The sequence below is a fragment of the Aquarana catesbeiana genome, linkage group LG05 (genome assembly GCF_042186555.1).
Source record: "Aquarana catesbeiana isolate 2022-GZ linkage group LG05, ASM4218655v1, whole genome shotgun sequence".
Lineage (NCBI taxonomy): Eukaryota > Metazoa > Chordata > Amphibia > Anura > Ranidae > Aquarana > Aquarana catesbeiana.
In genome coordinates this window covers 6,405,922-6,431,436 of record NC_133328.1, presented here as the reverse complement: position 1 = coordinate 6,431,436, position 25,515 = coordinate 6,405,922, and the positions used below count along the sequence as shown (strand labels likewise).

The 25,515-nt window shown below is 44.4% G+C and overlaps 1 protein-coding gene across 1 annotated transcript in view; it reads left to right on the top strand.

The window, feature by feature from the left end:
- LOC141144049 (NACHT, LRR and PYD domains-containing protein 3-like) overlaps nucleotides 1-25,515 on the top strand; it is a 184,645-nt gene that overhangs the window by 37,956 nt on the left and 121,174 nt on the right. The window contains exon 5 of the mRNA XM_073629399.1: nucleotides 10,926-11,090. Within this exon, the coding sequence (XP_073485500.1) occupies nucleotides 10,926-11,090 (165 nt within the window). The remainder of the gene's footprint in view (nucleotides 1-10,925; nucleotides 11,091-25,515) is intronic.

Here is a 25,515-nt window from a genome sequence, read left to right as displayed (position 1 = left end):
TGTTGAGGAAAATGGTAATTTAAAGTGGTTCTAAAGGCATTCTATGCATTAAGATAAAAAAAACCTTCTGTGTGCAGCAGTCCCCCAGAGCCCCCCAAATACTTACATGAGCTCATCTCTATCCAGCAATGTCCATGAGAACCTCAGCTGTCCGGGACTCTCCCTCCTGATTGGCTGTGATACAGCAGCGGGTGCCATTGGCTATACATACAATACAATACAATACAATACAATACATACGCACATGCCAATTATCAGTTTTTTATTTCTGGAAAAAAGTTTTATGTATATATTTTTCTAATTTTACTTCACCAACTTAGACTATTGTGTTCTGATCCATCACATATAATTCAGATTAAAAAAACATTGAACTAAAGGCTGTAATGTAACAAAATAGGTAAAAAGCCAAGGGGGTTAATACCTTTGCAAGGCACTGTATCCTTGACAAGCCTCTCAATTTTTTTTTTTAATACAAAAAGTATAAAATACAGACAGTACATTTTGTGGCTTCCCTTGATCTGAAGGATATACAGGATATTTTCATTTCCGACTCCCTAATCACACTTCACCACATTTCATGCCTTTCCCTTTGGAATTTGTCAAGTTCCAAATACTCTTTTTCAAGTTTTTGGCAGAGAAAAATGGGATGTATGAGGGAGGTTGAAAGGAGTTCCAGTACGCATTTATCAGGACATTTTCCAACTGATTTTATTCCAGCCATGCCTGGAAGCTCAGGTCACCCAGATAAACTCTGAACTTCTCTGAGTTGGATTATTAACTGGAAATAATCTAATACTTCTCCATATAAAATAAAGAATTTTTTATATATAAAAAATTATATACAAAAACCACAGTGGTGCAAATTAGTGTTAATGCCTGTGCTAATATTACCTGAAAGAAATATTGTGTTGTGAAGCTGCGCTACTCTGCATAAAGTACTTAAAAAACATATATATATATATATATATATATATATATATATATATATATATATATATATATATATATATATATATATATAAATAAACAAATATTACCAACCAACCATAAACATAAAAAGAAGTCCAGTAATCTAGAAATATATATATATATATATATATATATATATATATATATATATATATATATATATATATATATATATATATATATATATATATTATATTAATGTCCTTTAAGGTGATACTAAAGTCTTTTTTTTTTTCGTTAAAAATAACAAACATGTTATACTTACCTCCTTTGTGCAGTGAATTTGCACAGAGCAGGCCTGATCCTCCTCTTCTCGGGTCCCTCTTTGGCGATCCTGGCCCCTCACTCCTGTTGAGTGCCCCCACAGCAAGCAGCTTGCTATGGGGACACCCGAGCCGAGATGCAGCTACGTGTGTCCATTCAGACATGGAGCTGAGGCCCGGCTATGCCCCATTTCTCTCACTGACATTAATTGACAGCAGCAGGAGCCAATGGTGGCGCACTGCTGTCTAAGCCAATGGGGAGGGAGTCCCAGACAGCTGAGTCTCTCGTGCAACATCGCTGGATCTGGATGGACCTCAGGTAAGTGTTAGGGGGGCTGCTGGACACAGAATGTTTTTAATTTTAATGCATAGAATGCACCTTCTGCCTTTACAATCCCTTTAAAATGTGCCAGAGCTCAAAAAGTGACCATGCTTCAAAATATACTTATAGTATGTGATAAAGTGTCACTCTTCACCACTTTTATCACTCTGAACACAGGGAGTGGCTTAATGGTGGAATAAGTGAATTACTAGTCCCAGAGTTCTGCGCTTTCTCTGCCATCCTGCTGTCCATTTTGCATGGATCTGACTGCCAGACGCACTGGGGTTTTTTCCAGACTGCAGTCACCTTCAGCGCCAAGGACATGATAAAAATAGGGCAGAATAAGCCCCCTACAGAGGCTGAAAAGCTGTACCAAAACCTTAGACAAGATGGCTCCAACGGCCTTTCCTCCTCGGCTCCTCCTTTGCTGGCCTCCCTGTAGGACTTTCCTCCCCTGTTACAGCCTTCATTATCTGAGTCACATGTCTCCCAGCATGGCTCTGTAACTAGCTTAGATCCAGCTCCTTACACCGATGCCCATGGGGAGTCTAATCCTCCTGTATCTAAACCTACGCTTGCTCAAATCATGTCAGCAATACAAGACTGCAAAGCTACCCTGACTGCACAAATGGAAACTGTCTCACTACTCAGGCAGGATAGCAGAAGAGCGAATCAGCACTGTGGAGGACTCCCTGGTTCCTCTCTCTGTATCTGTGCGGGAAACCTCCAGTGAATTGGCAGCACTCCGCGCCAAAGTGGATGACTTAGAACACAAGTCCCGATGTAATAACCTGTGTTTTGAGGGTTTTCCTGAAAAATCTGAAGGGACTTCACCTGAGCGATTCCTGCATACCTGGCTGAAAGATACCCTTGGCACTGACGTTCTTTCCATTATCTTTGCCATTGAACATGCACATCAGTGACCCCCTCCAGCAGATGCTTCTCCGGGACCTCTTATTGCTAGCATCCTTAATTTTCAAGATAAAGTGGCCATACTGCGAGCAGTGAGAGCAAAGGGCGACCTGTGATTCAACGGCCAGATAATTTTTCCATTATCACATGTGTACTGAAGAGCTATGGTACAGGCGGAGACTGCTTATAGTACTAACCCTAATCCTCAGACCTACGCCACCTGGTTACAATCTCACAGGAATTATGAGCTCTGGCTAGTTTAACTGAGAAAAGCATGCTATTTACTTTTCAAAAAATCTTCAAGCACGGCAATAAAGCTGGGCACTTATTAGCTTATCTAGCACGCCCAGAATATGTGCCTACCTCTATTCCCTGTGTTCGCACTTCTGTTGGTACCATGGCTGATACCCCTCATGAAATCCTGGATGCTTTCACAACCTTCTATACTCAACTTTATACTTCAACTACTCAGTATACAGGAAACCTTTTATCTATCTACTTGGCTGGTATGTCTCTTCCCTCCTTGAGTTACAGATGCAAATTGGATGCTCCCCTCACTGTTGAGGAAATAGAATTGGCCATTGCCATCTCATAAAACACCCAGATTAGATGGGTTTCCCACTGAGTGGTATAGTAAGTTTAGACACCAGTTCAGCCCCCATCTTTTGCGTACCTTCAATGCGGCCTTGAAGGAGGGCATCACACTTGCAAAATGTGAGTGTAAATTTTAAATGTTTTAAATAAAAGTGTTTTACAAGTGGTATCACACTTTTGGAGCATTTCTCTTCCTTCCTGTGCATATATATGGATATTACGGTATGATTAATTGGAGATGACCTGGTGTACTTGCTAAATGAATACCTCTGATTCGAGTACTGATTGCAAAAGGGTGCAACTGCTGGTTTATATTTTGAATCTGGTGAGTCCGTTTGGAGGATCACGCTCTTGTTTGGGTGAAACTGTCACAGTTTTTTTATCAATAGACAAGCCTTCACTACATAGCACCGTTTTTGATTGATGTTTGAAGAACTGTTCTCATATATACGTTTTATTTTTTATTGTTCAGCTTCAGCTTCTTTTTGATTATGCTTCTGTAAATGCATAAAAAAATTATATTTTTTGGAATATTTTATTATAGACTTTATTTTTTCACAAAACAATCTTGTTTGAATTTATATGTTGTTGATTTATAAGCACTGTGCACTTTAATGTTTTGTATATATATCAAATGTGTGTGCATTATTAATTCGGTATAGAATAGATGTTTTATATGGTTTTTTTTCACCATTAGATACACATAGATACCCCACCAACTGGATCAGCGCTGTTTCACCATAATCTTCAATAGAATGTTAATAGGTTGGTTTGAAAGAGCGACCTTTAGTAAACCCGTGCTGATTGCTACTAATGATACTGTTTTCATCAGCAGATTCTTGGATATGATCCCTTATCATCCCCTCAAATAGTTTGCAAACTACCGTCGTTAGACTCACAGGCCTATAGTTCCCAGGAATAGATCTCTGCCCTTTTTTGAATATTGGTACCACGTGGGCTTTTTGCCAATCAGCTGGTACAAATCCTGTCAGTATGCTGTCCATGAAGATTAGGAATAGCAGTCTGGTTATAACCTGACTCAGTTCTGTAAGAACTCTCGGGTGTAAGCCATCTGGTCCCACTGATTTATTTATGTTAAGCTTCTCTAATTCTTTCCGGATTCCAGCCTCTGTTAGCCACTAAGAATGAGCTGAACACCCCCCGATTCGGTTTGCACCAGAACTTGCGAACAATTTGGACGAACACCGTTAAAGTCTATGGGACACGAACATGAAAAATCAAAAGTGCTCATTTTAAAAGCATCCTCCCCATGTTGAGGGCATGTGGCCTGGTACAGTTCAGGAGGGGGGGCACTCTCTCTTCTCCCCTCCTCTTTACCTGCGGCCTACCGGGTTGCGTGCTCGGATAAGGGTCTGGTATGGATTTTGGGGGGGACCCCTACTCCATTTTTTTTTATTTGGCACAGGGTTCCCCTTAATATCCATACCAGACCTGAAGGGCCTGGTATGGATTTTGGGGGGACCCCCACGCAATTTTTTTTTTAAATGTTTGGTTTGGGGTTCCCCTTAATATTCATACCAGACCCAAAGGGCCTGGTAATGAACTTTGGGGGGAACCCATGCTGATTTTTTCAATGAGTTTTATCTATATTGCCGAGACCCAACAATTCATTACAGCCGGTATCAGTTTTCAATGACTTTTTTTCCTTTAGAAATGTCATTTTGCTGTGTTACTGTTCTAAACACAGGAAAACTGGGCCACTTTACAGGCATACTATAGACATCCCCCAGGCATGATATTTAAAGGACAATTTCAAAACTTTTTTTGCATTGATACATGTCCCCTGGGGCAGGACCCAGGTCCCCAAACACTTTTTATGGCAATAACTTGCATATAAGTCTTTCAAATGAGCACTTTTGGTTTTTAATGTTAGTGCCCCATAGACTTTAACGGGGTTCCGTGGCTTTTCGAATTTGCCGTGAACACCGCATGTACGTTGTTCGCCGAACATCCAAACAACCAAAGTTCGGCCCAAACTTATGCTCGAGCCGAACCGTTCACCCATCCCTATTAGCCACAAGGGTAGATCCTGTGGCATGTTACTATTTGTTTAAAGTGCTGAAGCTTTATGGATTTGGACCTTAGATGATTGCTTAGATACGGCTATTATATACCAACCCAGAGGCTAGGGTCCACGTTAACAACTTTGTTTCACCTAAACGCTCCATCTCCAGAGGAACCCATCAGGGATGCCCTTTATCCCCATTGTTTTTTGCTTTGGCTATTGAACCTCTGGCTGCCCATATACTTTTTTTGCCCTCTATACAAAGCTTAATTATTGGCACTATAGAGAAGCGAATTTCATTGTATGCGGATGACACCCTGGTGTACTTGGCTGATCCTTCTGACTCCTTATGTTCCCTGTTTACAAGAGATGGAGAGTTTTGACGTATAATCTGGCTTTGGGGTTAACTGGACTAAATCCAGTCTTTTCCCACTGGATCCAGGGGCTGAGCGGGTAATACATACAAGCAAATTCAGGTTGTTCACTTCTTTCGCTATTTAGGAGTGGTAGTACAACTACCCCTGAGTTCTTACATGGTAAATAACTTATGTCCTGTTATCACTCAACTACAGCAGCGAACCAGCCATTGGATGGAATTGCCATTAGTTCTTATGGACAGGGTGAACTTGTTAAAGATGATCTTCCTGCCAAAACTTTTGTATATTATGGCTAATTCTCCATGTAAAGTTTCCGAGGACCCTTTTAAAACAGATTGACCCTATTTGCACAAGCTTCCTGTTGAACTGCCATGCCCCCAAGAGGGCTCTAGAGATTTTGAAATTGCCCTCTCATTTGGCGGGCCTTGCCTTTCCCAACGTTCACCTGTATTACCTAGCCTCTCAGTTAGTAGTGGTGCATGACTGGTTGCATTTATCTCCGGCTAATGCCTGTACCATTACTGAAGCTGCTATATTATCATCCTATGAATCCTTACACAATATTATTTATAGATAGTGAGTGCCTAACTGCCCTGGAATGACCATGCAAAACTACTTTATCTCTTTTCATTACTATAGTAACCTGCTTTTCCAAGGACATGTGGACTGCCTCACCTAACAATCCACTTTGGTATAGCCCGATGCTAAATTAACTCCTTAAGATCCCTGCTCCACAGCGTTGGACCTCTAGAGGGGTCAAATACCTCAATCATAAATACACTGAACAGGGCCTTAAGTCACTTGCACAGCTGAGAGCTGACTTTAACTTGCCCCCTTCCTTAATTATTTTTTTTATCTCCAAATCCACTTAGGGCTCAATTTGGCTCAATTTCTTCCCCATTATCTTTACTAACACTGGAGAGATTATTGAGACAGCTGGACAAGTCTAAATTGATTTCTGAATATTATTCCACTTTAATGGATGATTCCAACCCAAGTTCGCTGTTGCCCGGACCCGTTGGTCTAACCTGAACATACAGCTTACTGACAAGGACTGGACTTAATTTGTTGATACATATAACAGTTCTGTGATGTTCTCCAGGGAAAGAATTATTAAAATAAAGGTGTTTCACCAGAGTTAACTCACTCCCGTTCGATCAAGTAAAGGGCCGTACACACGATCGGACTTTTTGACAACAAACATGCAAATTAGCTGTTTTGGAGCAACATCCGACCGTGTGTATGCTCCATCGGACAATCTTTTTCAGTTTCCATCGGACTTTTGTTGGCTGTGCGAACGGACAAACTTTCTGGCAACAAAAGTCCGATGGAGCAAAGTCCGATCGTGTGTACACAAAGCCATCAGACTTTTGTACACACTACAGTACGCGGCCGCGAGAATGTTTCCAGCGTGATCGGATCGCGCTGGTTCTCGGCGGCAGGGTACTGTACATCTCGCGCTAGCTGCAATAGGATAAACACATTTTCCTACTGCGGCGGCAGGGAGAGGGAATTCACCTCTGGGGAATACCAAGCCCTTCGGTCTGGTATGGATTTTAAGGGGAACCCCCTACGCCGAAAAAACGGCGTGGGGGTCCCCCCAAATCCATACCAGACCCTTATCCGAGCACGCAGCCCGGCCGGTCAGGAAAGGGGGTGGGGACGAGCGAGCGCCCCCCCCCCCTCCTGAGCCGTACCAGGCCGCATGCCCTCAACATGGGGGGGTGGGTGCTTTGGGGGAAGGGGGCACCCTGCGGCCCCCCACCCCAAAGCACCTTGTCCCCATGTTGATGAGGACAAGGGCCTCTTCCCAACAACCCTGGCCGTTGGTTGTCGGGGTCTGCGGGCGGGGCGCTTATCGGAATCCGGGAGCCCCCTTCAATAAGGGGGCCCCCAGATCCCGGCCCCCCACCCTATGTGAATAAGTATGGGGTACATGGTACCCCTACCCATTCACCTAGGGAAAAAAGTGTCAATAAAAAACCACAGTACACAGGTTTTTAAAGTAATTTATTAGGCAGCTCCGGGGTCTTCTTCCGACTTTGAGGGTCCTCTTCCGACTTCGGGGGTCTCTCCGGCGTCTTCTCCCGGTGTCCGCATCTTCTGCCGGCTCCACCGCTATCTTCTGGCGCTCTTTTGCCAGTGGTGGTCCGGACCTCTGGATCGTCTTCTTCCCTCTTCTCTTCCAGAGATGTTGACACGACGCTCCCTCCAGCCAGAATGGTCTCTGTGCGCTCTGCCGCCATATGACATCACAGTCCCGAGGCATGCTGGGACTGTGAGGTCATAAGGGGGCGTGGTCATATGATGACATGACCACGTGAATGGGTAGGGGTACCATGTACCCCATACTCATTCACATAGGGTGGGGGGCTGGGATCTGGGGGCCCCCTTATTAAAGGGGGCTCCCGGATTCCGATAAGCACCCCGCCCGCAGACCCCGACAACCAACGGCCAGGGTTGTCGGGAAGAGGCCCTTGTCCTCATCAACATGGGGACAAGGTGCTTTGGGGTGGGGGGGCCGCAGGGCGCCCCCTTCCCCCAAAGCACCCACCCCCCCATGTTGAGGGCATGCGGCCCATTTTTTCGGCGTAGGGGGTTCCTCTTAATATCCATACCAGACCTAAGGGCCTGGTATGCCCCTGGAGGGGAACCCATGCCGGTTTATTATTTAAAATTTGGCGTGCAGTTCCCCCTCAAGATTCATACCAAACAGTGCCTGGCATTGGTGGGGATCCAAGTCGGATCCCCGCACCAGTGTCAACCCGCCTTGCAAGGTGTCAATGTTGCCAATAAAAGTGGCGAGATTGACACAATATCAGACAACAATACACAAGTTGACCAAAGGGTGGTGGTAAAGAGCTGAAAAACCACGTGATATGGTGAAAGTTGGCTGGAAAGGTCCTGTCGTCTGTATGCAAGACAAACTTCTGGCCAACTTCCTTTGTACAAAAATCCAAGGGAAAGTTTGTACAAAGTCCTATCGTGTGTATGGGGCTTAAGATGGACTTATGTCCCTGAGTGTTTTCGAAGCTGTGAGAGTGAAGCCAATTTTGTACATTGTTTTTGGTCCTGTCGTATAGTCCATGTATTTTGGTCTGAAATAGGTTCATTTTGTCTACTGTTTTAGTCCTTCCTAATATTTTGCATCCTAAAAACTGTTTGCTAGGCATCTTACTGAACTGACTGTTCCTACACATTTTAAGCGTTTATTACGAATATTCTTCTTTGCTAAGAAGACTGTCCTTCTGTCATAGAAAGGAACAACATGCCTACCTTAACCACTTGGCAACAGTTTACCCTTATATAAACTCACGTTTCAACTTTGAAAAAAGCCCTGTCTCTTTGACAAGTTATGGCACAAGTGGATGTCCAGCCCTCTTACGCTGACAACGCTAGACTCAGACACTTAGAATGGGTCAGTTTATTTGTCCTTTGACACTTCTGGCATTAAGATGTAATTCTGTTTCTCCAAATTTTTCCACTGCTATGTGTTATGATGTTCTCTGTTGGGACACGGGAGGCGTAGCTAGGCCGTATTGTATTTAGGTTGTTACTGCATTTACCATTTTCTTTTTTGTACAATAATTGAAAAAATTCAATAAACAAAATTTAAAAAAAAGTAGTACGTGGCTGAGAGGAGGCAGTTCCAGATACTATAATTCTCAGTGACCCTGAGCACTCTGCTTCCCATGCCTCCGCAAATTTGTGGTGCATGGGCTCCCTTATTCTTCAAAGCCTGCGAAAGGACCTGAGAATTTGTGGCATCAAGGATAAGGATCATTATTGGCTGGCAACCCTTCTTGACCACCGTTAGAGGGGGAAATCCTCGGAACTCATCCTGTGCTCGCAGAGGGAGCAAAGGGCAAAATATTTTGAGGACACCTTAAAGAAGAGTTTATGTAATGCTTTTCCAGAGTCTGGTAGGTTACAGTCTCATGGAAAAACTACTTTTGAGGCCTCTGTTGGTCAAAGGAGGAGCAGTGGAGAAGGGGGCCACCTCAGTGATGCATTTCAAATTTTTTTTTGTCCTTGGTGCCCAGGGCTGTCAACTTCGACATCCCATCGGCAGCATCTGCATCAAATGGCGGAAGATTACCTAGGGGTGAAAAGACATGGAGAGCTTTCCAGTAGACGATCTACTGGGTCATGAGAATAGACCACTGGCCAGAACTTTCCCAGTATGCAATTGAGCTGCTGGGCTGCCCTGCATCCATCGTGATTTCTGAAGGGGTATTCAGTGCTGCCAGAGGTTTTGTGACAGATAAATAAGTGCGTCTGTCCACAGACTCTATTGACCAGCTGACATTTATCAAAATGAACAATTCCTGGATTAGCAGCAGCCCCTGATGCCAATGTCAATGATTAAGTGTTTTTGGGATATAAAATCTGTGCAAGACTGTCTAGGCTGCCTAGCTTTGTGGGTGTTGATTTTATTAGGAAGAAACATTTTGGTATAGGTTTCAAGGGCATAATTAACACCCAAGGACCAATTTTTCCGCATTTGTTTGACTGGGGTGTCAAATTTAAATTTTTTTACAGCAAGGCCAATTCTTGCTTTCATCGAGACTACCTCTAGAAGGTTACGAAGTGAAGGGATCAGCAACACCCAAAGCCCAATTTTTCCACACCTGGTACTTCTATCCAAGACATCAGATCTTATCTAAAAAAAAAAAATGTTAATCTTGGCCTGAGTGTACAATTTTTTGGCTTCTTCATGTTAGGCTTGCTCACTGTGTGCAAAACTTTGTTATTTCCATCAAAAGTCTGCTAAAGAGGCACTAGAATGTATCCAATAAATCTCTAATCTTGTTCTGAGGGCACTAAATTATGGCCTCATCATACAGACTGGCTCCCCAAGCCATTGTTTACTAAATAAAGAAAGCTTGCAGGGAAAATCAATTTAAATGTTGTTTTGGTTGTGTTGTTCTTCTGCTGCAGCAGGTTCTATACTTTTTTGCATTGGTACATGTTCCCTAGGACAGTACCAAGGCCCCCATACCCTTTTTATGACCAATAACTTGCATATAGGCCTTCAAAATGGGGACTTTTGATTATTCCTGTTTAGGTCCCATTGACCTCAATGGGGTTCATCGTTCTGGTCCTTGCGAACAGCGCAAACCAAACCGAGGGGTGTTTGGCCCATCTCTAGTAACACTTCCAAGGATTTGGAAGATTGAAAAGATAAATCCTAATTCTGTAGTAAAGACATGCTGGTACGGTATGTTAAGTATTGCTGTCTACATTGCCCCTAGTATGTGTGTGTGTGTGTGTGTGTGTATGTATGTGAGACAGGAGCCTTGAATTGTAAGCACCTTGAGGGGAGGGACTAAATAGCGTAAACTGATGGCACTTAGGTGGGCCAAAATTGCATGCTATATTTTAAACTAAAATGTAAAAATAGTTTTTCTGCAGAAGTTTTATTTGTATTATTTTCTAAACATTCTGTTTTTCTTCTACAGTTTCTATGATACTAAACTGTCAAACAGTTCCTGCCCCTGCCTGGCACTGGGAATAAGAAATAACCGTACACTGAGGACATTGGACTTGTCTTGGAACAATCTGGAGGGTCCTCATTTCAGTAAACTGATGACAGCTCTGACCACAAGTCAGATAGAAGAATTACAGTGAGTAGAACCCAACTGATTAGAACAATTATTTTCATAGTTTTGTATCAAAACATAAATAAAAAACAGTCAAATGTATAAAGCGGTGGTTGTTACAAAATTACCTTTCTGGTATTCGTTACTCCGAGCTAGTGTGTCTACATATTACAAAGTCATTCTCTATGGAGACCCAAACCACTCACCCACATGTTCCATATATTTTAGGTGCATTTGCTAGATATTCTCCTAAATGCACCATATCCATTTGCCCTATTAAACATGTACTGTATATGTGAACCCTTACCTTGTAAAACAACCCATTCAGTTTAAAATAGAAATAAAGCCAAAACAAACATTTAGTTTGCTAACTGTAATCAGTGCAGCTAAAATTAATTACCGTATATACTCGAGTATAAGTCGAATTTTTCAGCCCTTTTTTTTGGGCTGAAAGTGTCCCCTTCGACTTATACTCGAGTCACCGCCATCTGTCTGCATGATCAGCGTGTCATGCAGGCAGACGGCGGCCGGCGTGTGATGATAGTGTTCGGAGGCTATTCCAGCTTTCAAAAGCCGCCTCCTGCTCGTCTGCGATAAGCTGAACAGCTGTCAGTGTACAGCCTATCACGGACATTCTCTCATCCTCGTCCGTGGTATGAGAATGAGAGAATGTCCGTGATAGGCAGTCAGCAGTCAGCCTATCACAGACGAGGAGGAGGCGCGGCTTTTGAACTGTGGAATGGCCGCCGAACAGTATCATCACACACCGGCCGCCGTCTGAGGATGGAGATCGCCACAGGGAGGATGGAGATCGCCACAGGGAGGCTGCACAGGACACAGGTAGGCTGCACAGAGACACAGGAACACAGGACACACATGTACAGGACACATGCACATGTACAGGACACAGGACACATGCACAGGGTACAGGTAGGCTGCACAGGACACAGGGAGGCATGCAGCTGCAGATGGGCATTGTTGACCCTCTGCATTTCTCACCCTCGTCTTATACTCGGGTCAATAAGTTTTTCCCAGTTTTTTGTGGTAAATTAGGGGCCTCGAAGTCGGAACGACTTATACTCAAGTGTATACGGTAGTTAGGTCTGGTTAGTGTTCTCAGCTTCTGCCAGTCCGATAGCTCCCTCTGCTTTCTAATAAAATTTAAAACTCTCTGGATCATACAGTAAGTGTGGAGCTATGCAAATGACAGTATGAATATTTATACAGCTGTAGCCCTGTTATAGGGGGGTTGTATGAAGTTGCCCTCTCCACACAGGCTATGGCGCTAACCTGCACTTAACCAAAGGAGCCAGAGCCTTCGCTAAAGGAAAAGTGGACTATGAATATATAATTGTCAGTGCCTCCACCTAGAACAGGGCTCCAGTATATGTAGAGATGATCCCTTTCTAGGACAATAACTAGTAACTCACCCAAAGTAACTGACAGCAGTAGTACTAATACACCCAGCATAGATTTTTAACAGTAAAGATTTGCAGACATAACAGCAGGTGATTAGTGTAACTTTATATATGATAAAGTAATGGCATTACATACAATCAAAGAAATAACAAGAAGAATGTACATATGTCTTAGAAGAACAGTGTATATATATTGTATATATAAGAAGGCCAGTATGGTGGCCTGAATTTATGGGAGGAGCCCGGAGGGTATTCAAGCAGCCCACTCGCCCATGCTCTTTGTCGGTTCCGGTGCGCGATACTACATGTCACTGGGCTGACTCTCCCCAGCTCACCTCATGTTCGTGAGTCTGCATTCGATCGCAAGTGCATTGCGGCTTCTCCATTCGTGGTCTTCGTCTGCGGTTCCCGCTGACTGTCGCAGGTAGTATTTAAACCTTTTGGTATCATGTGCAATCTTGTGATTCGTTATGTTTCCTATCCTGCATCCCTTTCGTAAAAAAACCTGCCTCCGAGTTGTTGTCGCTCATTTTCCGACATCATTCGGCACAGGTGTAGGACATTCGTAAGTTCCTTCTGCCCAACATACGATTCATTTGCAAATCCAAGCCTCCAAGCCGCTGTCGGTTGTTGTCCGATATCACTCGCTATAGGTTTCACTGGTTATAAGATTCACTGTCCATGGGGTTGCCGTCTCATCCATTTGGAGATGAGGATGTATTGTTTGTACAGGTTCTGTGGCTGATTGAGGTGGTAATTAGAACCACCTGGTGCCTTGTCTGCACTTGATTAGCCTGGGGGGCTGGGTGGTTGGTAGGTGTTCAGTTTCAGAGTAAGGGGTGGCATACACTCTACAACCAATTCGTATCAGATTCATTTAATACTCTTTACTACCAATTCATATCGGATTCATTTCATACATCTTACAACCGATTCGTATGAGTCATTTTTCTTTACAACTGATTTGTATCAGATACATTGCATGCTTTCTACTGTTGCCATTCCTTGTATCCCCCATGCCATGTGTTTTAGTTCCCACAGCGGAACTTACGAATCGTTTGTACACGGTTCTTCTCTTTTATTTACCAAACCAAAGTTATTTTCTGTGCGTCATGCACGGAGCCACACCACGCTCTTCGGATGGGTTGCAAACCCGCCCCAGTCCAATGTAAACCATTCGCACGGTCACTGGTAGGATTTGTTACCGTGTTTTGTCATGTCAACATTTGTGGCCACTCGCAGTGTCGCCCATACCATGTGTTCGGTTCCCGCAGTGGAACTTACGTATTATTCATACGCACTTCTCGCATTCTATTTTCTACACCAATCCTTGTTGTTTTGCCTCATACAAGGCATCACGCCACACCTTCCCCATATGTTGCACTCCCACCACAGTCCACCGCGAACTCACTCGAAGCGGTTGGTCTTGTAAACTAGTGTTTGTAATGGAGAATTAACATTCGTGATGCGGCAAATTATGAAATCTCGAAATGCAGCGCACAATTCTCTTCTTCTTTAATGGGATAATAATGAAGCTGCTTTGCTGGTGATACTGATGGAGTCCTTTTATTTAACAAAACCTTTTTTTTCAAATACCGTATATACTCGAGTATAAGTCGATCCGAGTATAAGTCGAGGCCCTAATTTACCACAAAAAAGTGGGAAAAACTTATTGACCCGAGTATAAGACGAGTGTGAGAAATGCACAGCTACTGTAAGTGGAAAAGAGGGTCAACAATGCCCAATTGCATGCCTCACTGTGCCCATTTGCAGCCATAGGTCCCCTGAACTTCAAACTTGGTAGTTAAGGGTTCCTAGATGCCCCCTAGCTGCAGCCAAAATTTGGGGTCTCTAAACTCAAAGGGTCCCGAAATGACATTGCTGCAGATGGACACAGTTGACCGAATTTGGGGCCCCGTATCTCGGGGCCACTTAGTGCTAGGAACCCCAAATTTGGTGTGCAAAACCAGTGTAACTATCACCATAAAATGTCCAAAGCTAGGGTTTCTAGCACCAAGTGGCCCTGAGATACGGGGCCCCAAATTTGGTTCAGAAAATGTCAAGCACTTTTCTGTAGCAGAGAATGACATTTTCCGAACCGATTTTGGGGCCCCGTATCTCGAGGCCACTTAGTGCTAGGAACTCCACTTTGGATATGTTGTGGTACCAGTTCCACTGGGTTTGCACACCAAATTTGGGGTTCCTAGCACCAAGTGACCCTGAGATATGGGGCCCCAAAGTCAGTTCGGAAAATGAAATTTTTTGCTGCACAAAAGTGCTCGACTCCAGTATAGTCGAGGGGGGCACTTTCAACACAAAAAAATGTGCTGAAAAACTCGACTTATACTCAAGTATATACGGTAACTAACATAATAAATGACTTAATCCAGATACAGTGATTTGAGATCCTTGGCGGTACCATATACCCCTAATGTTTTTGTGACTGAGGCACCAGCTAGTAGGCATGTGCAATTTGTTTCGTTCCGAATTCGTTAATTCAGGAATATCCGAATTAACGAAAACCCGTTTAACGAATTTTTTCCGAATATTAGTAAATTCGATAAAATTGGACATTCGTAAATTCGGGCATTCGTACATTCATACATTCGCAATTTACGAATGTACATTCGTACATTAGTAAATTAGTGAATTCGTAAATTTGTAAATTCAAAAATTTGGAAATCTGAAATAATAGTTAACTAATAATAATTTAACTATTAGTAATTACTAGTAAATTTTAAATTATAGGTATTGTAATTTCCTTTCAAATTTGGCTGTTAGTGAACGTAACACATACAAATTTATCCGAAGATATAATTGATCCGAAAAAACGGAATGGAACGTAATTAATAATATTAAATAACAATAATAATAATAACGTTTTTTTATTATTATTTATTATTCATTTGTTCCGTTCCATTTGTTTAGATGCAGCATTCGTTTTGGATAATTCGTAACTTCGGATAAATTCGTATTGGTTACGTTCACTGACAGTCAAATTTGAAAGGAAATTACAATACCTATAATTTAATAGTTAGTTACTATTTCAGATTTTTGAATTTTTGGGTTTTTGGATTTTCAAACTTCGAATTTACAAATTTCCGAATTTTTTAAGTTACAAATGTACGATTTTACGAATTTATGAATGTACGAATTTACAAATGTAAAAATGGATGAATGGACGAATGAACGAATGTTTGAATTTACGAATGTACGAATGAACGCATTTACGAATGAACGAATTTACGAATCGCGATCATAACGAATGACCCGAAAAACAAATAAATAAATAATAAACTAATGAAACGAGAACGAAAATGAACAAATTTTTTAGCTGTGCACATGTCTACCAGCTAGCTGAGTTGCAATCCCAGCCGCAGCCAGGGTTCTCAACACTACCCGGTCACTATGCAGTGAACCGTTCCCACTCGAGGATACCATACCTCAGATGGTTCCCCACCGTTTACCCAATGACCAGATTTAGATCACCGTCAAGTACCCCAAACTGCCACAGCGACACAAGTGGTGTAGTGGGTAGCACTCTCGCCTAGCAGTAAAAAGGTCGCTGGTTCGAATCCCAACCACGACGCTACCTGCCTGGAGTTTGCATGTTCTCCCTGTGCCTGCGTGGGTTTCCTGCGGGTGCTCAGGTTTCCTCCCACACTCCAAAGACATTATTATTATTATTAATCATGGTTTATGTAGCGCCAACAATTTATGCCGCTCTTTACAATGTAGAGGGGGGGGGCAACACAATTACAGTACAGTTCAATACAAAAGGTACAGGAGGGCCCTGCTTGTAGAGCTTACATTCTAAAGGGAGGGGGTGGTGGTACAAAAGGTAATAGACATGCTGGTAGATTAATTGGCTCCTGTCCAAAATTAGCCCTAGTATATGAATGTGAGTTGGGGACCTTGGATTGTGGGCTCCTTGAGGGTAGGGACCGATGGGAGTGTGCGATGTATGTGTGGAGCGCTGCGTAAATTGACGGTGCTAATATGGGTACCTTATAAAATAATAATATAATAGATGAGCATCTTAATGAGACACAAGGGATAGGGACAATTGTAGACACACCCACACTCACTCAGGTTGAACTGGATGGACTGGTGTCTTTATGTAAGCCATCCTCCAACGCCAGAAACCACAGGTCAGTACCCACAGCATTGAGGTGAACTCCGTCACCCCTCAGGAATTGCCAAGTATCGAACACCAAATCTAAATGTTTGAGTACCAGGCCCCCATTCCTAACCACAAACTTCCCTACCTAGTTATTTACCTTGACTTGAGCTGCCTTTGTAAGCTTCTCCACCGATCTGGCCGCCCGCCATGCAGTTCGAGCCACTATGTCTGACCAGAGTATTATCGTGCCAGGGAAAGACCTCTGAAGCCTATGAAAATCAAATTTGATATCTCTGATCAGCTCCCTAGAGGACCAAATGCCCAAATCATTGTCCCCTGCATGCATAATAAGGATGTCTGGGGTCCTGTCCAACCTGGCAAAACGGTTAACCTCAGGGACTACCCGACTCCACAGCATGCCTCGGACACCGATTCATCAAACACTGCCCAACTCCCAGGGGAGGCCTAACTGCCTAGCCTTGGGCCTGACCTCCGCCTTTTTTGCTCCCCAAAAATGTATGAATGCCCCAGGATCCAGATGAGGCATCACTGACCTGAAAGTAAACAAAAAACCCACAGTACCACCCACCACACATGAAGAGCAAATGACAAACATAAAACAAAAAGGACATAAAATAAAGCGGAAAAAGGAAAAAATTAGACAAGCCACAGAGGGCCTACAATAAGTTAGGCCTGACGTACAAACGGAATCTATTGGACTCCTACCTGCCTATCTGCTTGACCGCGATGTCATCAAACCCCGCCGAGATGCCTCGGTGGCCGCGCCAATGCGGAAGGAATGAGACGCATACTCCGGGTCAAAACCCGACACAAACAGACATTTGCGGAAGACTGCCACAAATTGAAACCTGGACAAACAGGAACCATCAGCATGCACCAACAGGGGGTCACCTATATGTGGTCATACCAAAGAGGACTGTTCCAGAACAAAAACCAGACAAAGACCTGTAGTATTGCCCCGGAACAATTCCAATTGCACTTCCCTGCCGCCTTGATCAGTTTTGGAACGCGGATCTTAATCCGTACCCGTGAATCAGTAAATACCACATCCTCCCACAGCAATCCCCCAGGTACCCGTTTTGAAGGGCTGACCAATTTGCCAACCCGGAGAGCTCCGAAAAAGGTCAGCAAAAAGGCCACCCGAAACAAAGTTCGTTCATAAGCTGAGGAACAAACCGATTGCAGCCATTCCAAGACGGTCCGCAATATAGAAACAGACACTGGGCAACATGATTTGCAGAAACGGCGACCCCTGCGATACCCCTGTATTGCCTGCCTGACCACCAAAACTTTGGTAAAATCCCCAACTCCCCCTAACTTGAACCAAAAAGCTAGGCCCGCCAATTTACGATCCACTGATGAAGCTGAAGTACCCTGAACAAAATTACACACCACAAAATATAGAATCAAGAAGGTCACATCCACCCCAGGCTCCACCCCGCCTACCTCCAACAGCAAAAAACTCCATTCTCGCTAAGCCTTGGAATAGGCTTCCCACGTCGTGACACTCAGGGAATCCCAAATCAATCCAGCATTGACTCCAATGCGATATTCCACAGCCTCCGCGGACAAGGCATCCCATGTTGCTCCGCTGCCAGTGCCAACACGCGAAACTCGGCCCACTGAAAACGAGACAAAGCATCCGCTACCTTGTTGCAAATCCCAGGAATGTGCACAGCATAGATGAAAGCATTCAATTGCAGACATAGCAAAACTAAATGACGTAAGAGGCACCACTGGCGGGGAAGAGGCCGAGATGCTATTGATAGCAGTTACTACGCTCATATTGTCAGTTAAATCGCACTTTCTTATCGCGAAAGGCATCCCCCAAATTTCTATCGCCAGCACAATTGGAAACAGTTCCAACAATACCAGGTTCTTTAACAAACCAGCCGAACTCCATTCCTCCGGCCACCGTTCCGCACTCCATAGCTCAGGAAAGTATGCCCCATAGCCAACTGATCCAGCCGTATCTATAAACAAGACCAAATCTGCATTGCTAACAGGACCCGTCATCCACAGTGATCGACTATTGTAGGACTCCAAAAAAGAAGGAGTCCCAAATTCTTAGGTCAGCCCTTAGTTCCTTGGTCAAACGAATGTAGTGCCGTGGGGCACTAACGCTTACTGTAGACAAGGACAGCCGGCGGCAAAAAATTTGGCCCATAGGAATGATCCTGCAGGCAAAATTAAATTTACCAAGCAAGGACTGCAACTCCCGTAACTAAATTTTACGCCGGCTTGACGCGCTACCAACCTCCCTCCGCAGTGCCACCAGTTATGTCTAAGGGCAATCGGCACTCCATGGCCACCGAATCCATCCTTATGCCCAGAAAAAGCAGCTCCGTCGTCGGGCTTTCCATTTTGTCTGGGGCCGAAGGAATGTCAAAACAGTCCACTATGTGCTGTAACCGCGCAAGCATTGGGATCCGGCAAACCAATGCAAAGAAAATCATCCAGATAGTGGATGATGGAGTTCAAGCCGGACACATCCTGCACTACCCACTCGACAAAGGAACTAAAGGTTTCGAACAGGGCACAGGAAATGGAAGTCCCCCATCGGTAGACCATGATTGATAAAATACTAACCTTGCCACCGACAACCCAAAAGGTGAACACTTTGAGGATGAACCGGAAGCAGGCGAAATGCCGCCTCCACGTCAGTTTTGACCAACAAAGAACTGCGGCCATACTTGCATGCCCAGAAAACAGTTGCATCGAACAATGTATAGGTAACCGCACAGGCCTGCGGGTCAATACCATCATTAACCGAGCCCCCTTTAGGGTAGGAGAGATAATGTATCAAGTGGTATTTGCCGGGTTCTTTCTTGAGAACCCCCCCTAGGGGGGGACACCACCAGGCCCGGAAATGGAGGAGAGGAAAAAGGGCCGCTCATCCTACCCAGGGAAACTTAGAAAGTTTCTCTGAAACCACCTCCGGGTACTGGAGCGCCGACCATAAATTAGAGGCCAAAGGTGGAACAGCTAATGTGCACGGGATACGTAAAACGTCCATAAATCCCATCCCGAGGAGTCGGGCAGACTCCCGATCTGGGTACCTACTTAGAAAAGGAACCATCCTTTCTACCCTCACTGGAGTCCTCCCTTTTTCCAGATGCATCTCCGGCGAAACCTTTGCCTGATTTCAAGCAGCAGGCGAGTGAATGCCCGCTGCCGCAGCCGGCACATTCGTGTTTAAAACGTCAGGTAGTGCCGAATCGGCAGGAACTGTCGTTAAACTGCCAACACACCCCTTTCTTCCTGGATGCCGACGTACCCGAGGTAGTAGTGCCGCCAGCCCCCCTGGAAAAAACAGATTACCAGCCCTGGCCGGAGTCTTCAATTTCATCCAGAGTCCGATATCCTTATGATCACAGCAAATGGAAGGCTTGATAGCCTTCCACTGCCGGAACCGCTAATCATAACGGAGCCGCGACAATGTAAACCCTATCGGCCTCCCCAATGGCGTCCAGATAACAAAAAAGAGCCGAACAATTCTCTGGCGCTTTTTCTCGAATCACACTAGCCAAAATCGCAAAAGATTGCAACCAATTGGCAAATGTGCGAAGGATAAGGTGATACCTCCTCTTCTCCTCTTCCTCTTTCTTGCTCTCATCAGGCTTCACCCGGTCCAGGTTAAACTTTTCAAGGGGGAGCAAGGGGGGTCTGCCAATCTCACCTTTTTTGCGTCTTTTTTCCCATCCTGAGACTTCTCTACCACCGGGGCTACACTACCCAACGTGCCCCTCTCCATCTGTGTCCCTGCCCCAGAACCCAACTGTACCACCAGGGAAAGGGGGGGGACGCCACGTTCCAACTCCTCCAGCCCCCTCGGCGGATCCCCGACATCTCTAGCGCCACCCCTGAACAGAACCACCCTCCAATTTTCTCAACAGTTCCCTCAGGTTGGACAAGACATCGCTGGTAAGCACATCACTCCCCTGTACAGAAGCCCTAGACCCCCGTGACTCCTGACCCCTGACCCCCACCCCAGCAACCACAGAGGGAGAAAGAAAAGCTAATAAAGCGGAATCGCACTCAACAGGCTGCACGGGGTCGGGGACCCCCCAGCTGCAGATCCAGACTCCCCCGCTGCCTCCCGAATGTTCTCCTCCAGCTCCCTGTCCTCAGATCTGCTGACCTCCACTTCCGACTGGTAATCTCCCATTGCGGGTCCCGCCGACCTCCGGGCGGCAGTCCATGCTCTCCCCTCGGCCGGCCCGAAGGTGATCCCCATGATGCCGACCTGCTGGTGTGTCGCGGTGACCTCCACGCCACTCCCAACCTCCTGCTGCCTCTGACGTCATCATTCCGCCCGCCAGTCACTGCTCTCCCAGGCCCCGGAGGTGCTCGCCACCATCTTCTGTCCTCCCAGGACAGACATGCCCTCCCTCCCACGTCGCTCCACCAACCTTGGTGGGGGGGCGCCCGCCGCACCCGGAGACAGGCCGGTGCCCGCAGACCTCACTCTCCCCCCGCTGGGCTGTTGCGCTGACCGGAGCATCACCAGACACGCTCTGGAATCCGGATGATGGGACCGGGGCCACACGCCTGTGAGTGCCAATCCCCTGAGGGCTCCGCCTGAGCTGGGAGTTTCTCCCAGGCTCACCGCCTGCCAAAGCCAGTGTGCGCTTGGCAGGGGGGCCTGAAGGGACCTATGTTGGGCTCCCATTGTGGTGCTAAGCCCGAGGGGTCCTGTCAGGACTGAAGCGCTTGTAGAGAAGCTGCTACCTGGCTTTGTACCCATGCCGAGCCATGAATGTTGGCTGTAGGCCTGAGCTGGGCCAATAATTGATCCAAATCACTCATTCTTTTTGCAGGGCAACAGGCACAGATGCAGGCTACACGGGATGTTCGTCCAACGATTTCTGCTCTGCAACTGCTGAACCCCACCTACCCAGCAACTAATAATTCCTAAGCTCCCCCCAAACCCTTTCTCCTTGACCAATCAGGTAAGAGTCTGTGCTTAAATGAAAATATAATTTGTTAACCCCCTGTTGACTGGTTGCCCTTACCACCCTGTCATGTATCCCCTCCGCTGAATACGTGCCTACTCAGCTCCAGTCCTTGAAAGGAAGAGAATGAATAATTTGACTTTATATGAAGCATATCACTAAGTTATATGAGCCAATCAGTGCACACATTGTTCATTATTTGCAAAAGTCATACATACACATATAGAGTAATAGTAAATTGATATAATAATATACTAATAGGTCTCAAATAATAGGTCTAAACATTTCATAGTAATACATGATTAATTCAACATAAAAAATCTGATAATGTAATGATATGCTGATAGGTATCAATTAGTAAAATCTAAACATTTCATGATAATACATAGTTAATTCAATATAGTATACATAATACTGGACCCTAGGTATGTAGACCAAGATTGTAGTAGTAGCGGCATATGGGCATAAAAAGCAATGGTGGATTGGTTCATTAAAATAGAATGTGATATGGTACAGATATTAAACATGGATACTGTGACAATGCATCATAGGAAAGCTCTTCACATTTCATGGTTAAAATACCACTCATCAGGAGCAGATGCAGGATTTATAATGAAATAAACTTACCAAATGAATATAGTAATAAAAAATGTACAAACATTATAGGGAGAGGGGGAACACAGAAGGTCCCAATCATTCTCACCTATCTGTAATATATGGTACGACTTTTATGCCGCGTACACACGGTCGGACTTTTCGTCTACAAAAGTCCGACAGCCTGTCCGACATACTTCCGACGTACCTTCGGCGGACTTGCGGCAGACTTTCTTACGAACGGACTTGCACACACACGACCACACAAAAGTACGACAGCCTAGTACGCGGTGACGTACACCAAGTCCGACGAGACTATAAAACGGAAGTTCAATAGCCCGTACGACACCCTTTGGGCTCCTTCTGCTAATCTCGTGTTTATCTCGTGTTAGTAGAAGTTTGGTGAGAGACGATTCGCGCTTGTGAGACTCGTATTTTTCAGTTCGTTTTAACTGTTGTTCAGTCTGTGCTTGTGAGGTTTGTATCTGCTTTTCAGTGCGTTTGGTCAGTTGGCATTGAGAAATCTTTGTTTTATTGGCCGCTCGTTCCTGATTTTCAGGTCGTTCTTCACAGGCCTTGCTGTTCTTCAGTGCGTTCTGTTTAGTGCGTTCTGACCAGCCGACCGTTTTGAAGCCATGTTACCTGTACGTACTCGTCGTAGAGCTCGTGCATTGTATGTGCTTGGTGCTGTAGTTTATTCTTCAGCCCAAGACCAGTCCATGAACAGGGCGAGGAGGAGTTCATGGACCAAGAATTGGTTGCTTCAGCGTGACCAGTTCTGTCACATGCCTTTGCTCCGTGAGATCCGTGAGAATAATCCTGAGGATTTCAGGAACTTTCTCCGGATGACGGACCCCGTTTTTGACCGTTTGTTGGCTTTGCTGACCCCCTATATCAGCAGGCAGGATACCTGCATGAGGCAAGCCATCACTCCGGAGCAGAGGCTGGTCGCTACCTTGCGGTATTTGGCCACAGGGAGAAGCCTGCAGGACCTTAAGTTCTCGACAGGCATCTCCCCCCAGGCTCTGGGGATCATTATCCCAGAGACCTGTTCTGCCATCATACAGGTCCTGCAGAAGGACTATATTAAGGTAAGATATTTTTCTTTTATTAGCATCACATGTTCTTTTATGTAATCTTTGATAATGTGATGTATTTCTTGCTTCAAACACTACTTACCATCATTGCAATATAGTGTGAATGTCCCCTTTTTATCCTCACACATGCTGGAATTTTTTCCTGTTATTTTTTGTCATGCATGTATATTTTCCTTCAATAACCTACCTTCCCAGCATGAAGTGATGGGAACATATCCACCTAGTCTACTCATTTGGAATGTATTTTGTTTGAGTGTATTTAGTGTGCTGCTAATGAGCAATTATCTAGATTTCACAACCCCCCCACCCCCCCCCCCCCCACCTAAACTCACTCCAAATAGTGTGCTGCTAATGAGCAATTATCTAGATTTCACAACCCCCCCACCCCCACCCTCGTTAAAATTTGCTGGAATGTTCTGTGGTGTTGATTTGTCTAAAGCAAATATATGTTGCACTTTGCAAAATGCATGTGCACTCTACAAGTGCATTTGTTCCAGTGCTTTAGTAAATGAGCAGAAGCTCTGCTGATTTCCATCATCAAATCATATGCAAGCCTCAAAGTGTTTTCATTAATTGCCCTTGCATGTGATTGTGTACTCCTTGCAACATGAATGCCTTTTTACATTACCTCATTTACTGTAAGCTGGTTAGCAACTGCACCTGCAGAGTGCGACAACTGCAGTCTTGTAGCCTTTTTAGTCCCTAAATTCCTGCGTGTCCTAAAAGTAATTTTTTTTAGGGATTTCACAACCCCCTAAAATGTAATCAATGTTCCATCAGAGGGGGTGAGCAATCTGATAAGTGTGCCTTTCCATATTAGTTATTCCAGAACAATTAAATTATTGAATGTTATACTGATGCTGGGGAATAATGTTTTTAATTGTCTAATTTTCTTGCAATGTTAGCTTCAAAATTAATTGATTTTGGTTTTCTTGTTTGATTTCCCAGTTTCCTTCAACGCCATAGGAATGGCAGACTGTGGCATCCCATTTTGCCAGCCGTTGGGACTTTCCCAATTGTGGAGGGGCTATAGATGGGAAACATGTCCACATTGTGCCACCACCCCATTCGGGGTCATATTATTTTAATTATAAGGGGTTCCACAGTATTGTTTTAATGGCGGTGGTGTCGGCACACTATGATTTTTTATATGTGGACGTGGGGAAGAATGGCCGGATGTCGGATGGAGGAGTATTTGCCCAGACGGAGTTCTGCCAGCGTCTCCAGAGTGGTGGCCTGGGATTGCCACCTGATGAGGATAACGTGGAAGGACTCCCCTTTGTCTTCATTGCCGATGAAGCCTTTGCTCTCAGCAAGCACCTCATGAGGCCATTCCCCCAAAGAACCCTCACCCCGGAGAGGAGGGTTTTTAATTACCGGCTGGCCAGAGCTAGAAGAGTGGTTGAGAATGCGTTTGGAATTCTGGCCAGCCGGTTCCGCCTGTTTCAAACAGCCATTAATTTGGCGGAATACAAACTTAATTTTATCATTTTATCGTGCTGCATTCTGCACAACTTTTTAAATAAGCATTCTCCAAATTATATAGGCACAGTTGGGCCTGAGGCCGGACAAATAGAAGCCAACCTTACAGGCCTGGATACTGTCCGTACTGGCTTGGCCCCCCAAAGTGCCCGTCAAGTTAGACAGCAATATGTTAATTATTTTATGGGTAGGGGGGCCATTGCAATGGGCCAGGATATATAATTTTTGACAATAAAAAAATTATTGATGAAATCTTGCATTATATTTATTGCTTGCCTTTCTTTTGGGCTGTCTCCTAGGTTATGGTCGAGCAGTTGTAGTGCCAACTGTATTGTAATTTTAAATGTCTAAATAAGCTCCATTGCCACTGTAAACAACTTTTTTACAATTATAACTAAAATGATACTGAGCCTTGAAATAACAAACCACACATTTATTTAATTCCTATAAGGAGATGTTTTTATTAATGGTTGTTATGCATTCAGTTCTGCATTTAGTCTAAAATGTTCATAGACAAAAATAGAATGATATCTTAATAATGTAGCAAAATATAATTATATCTAAATATTTATACCTAATCCACAAAAAAATATTTTTGGCTTTTTGATTTTCACAAACAGGCTTATTTTTTTGTTTTGGGAAAATCAAGTTTTGTTTTGTTTTTTTTTTTTTTAAAGCAATTTTTTTGTTTATGTTTTTTTTTTTTATCAAGTTATTTTTGTTTTTATTATTTTTTTTTAATAAAGTTTGTATATTATT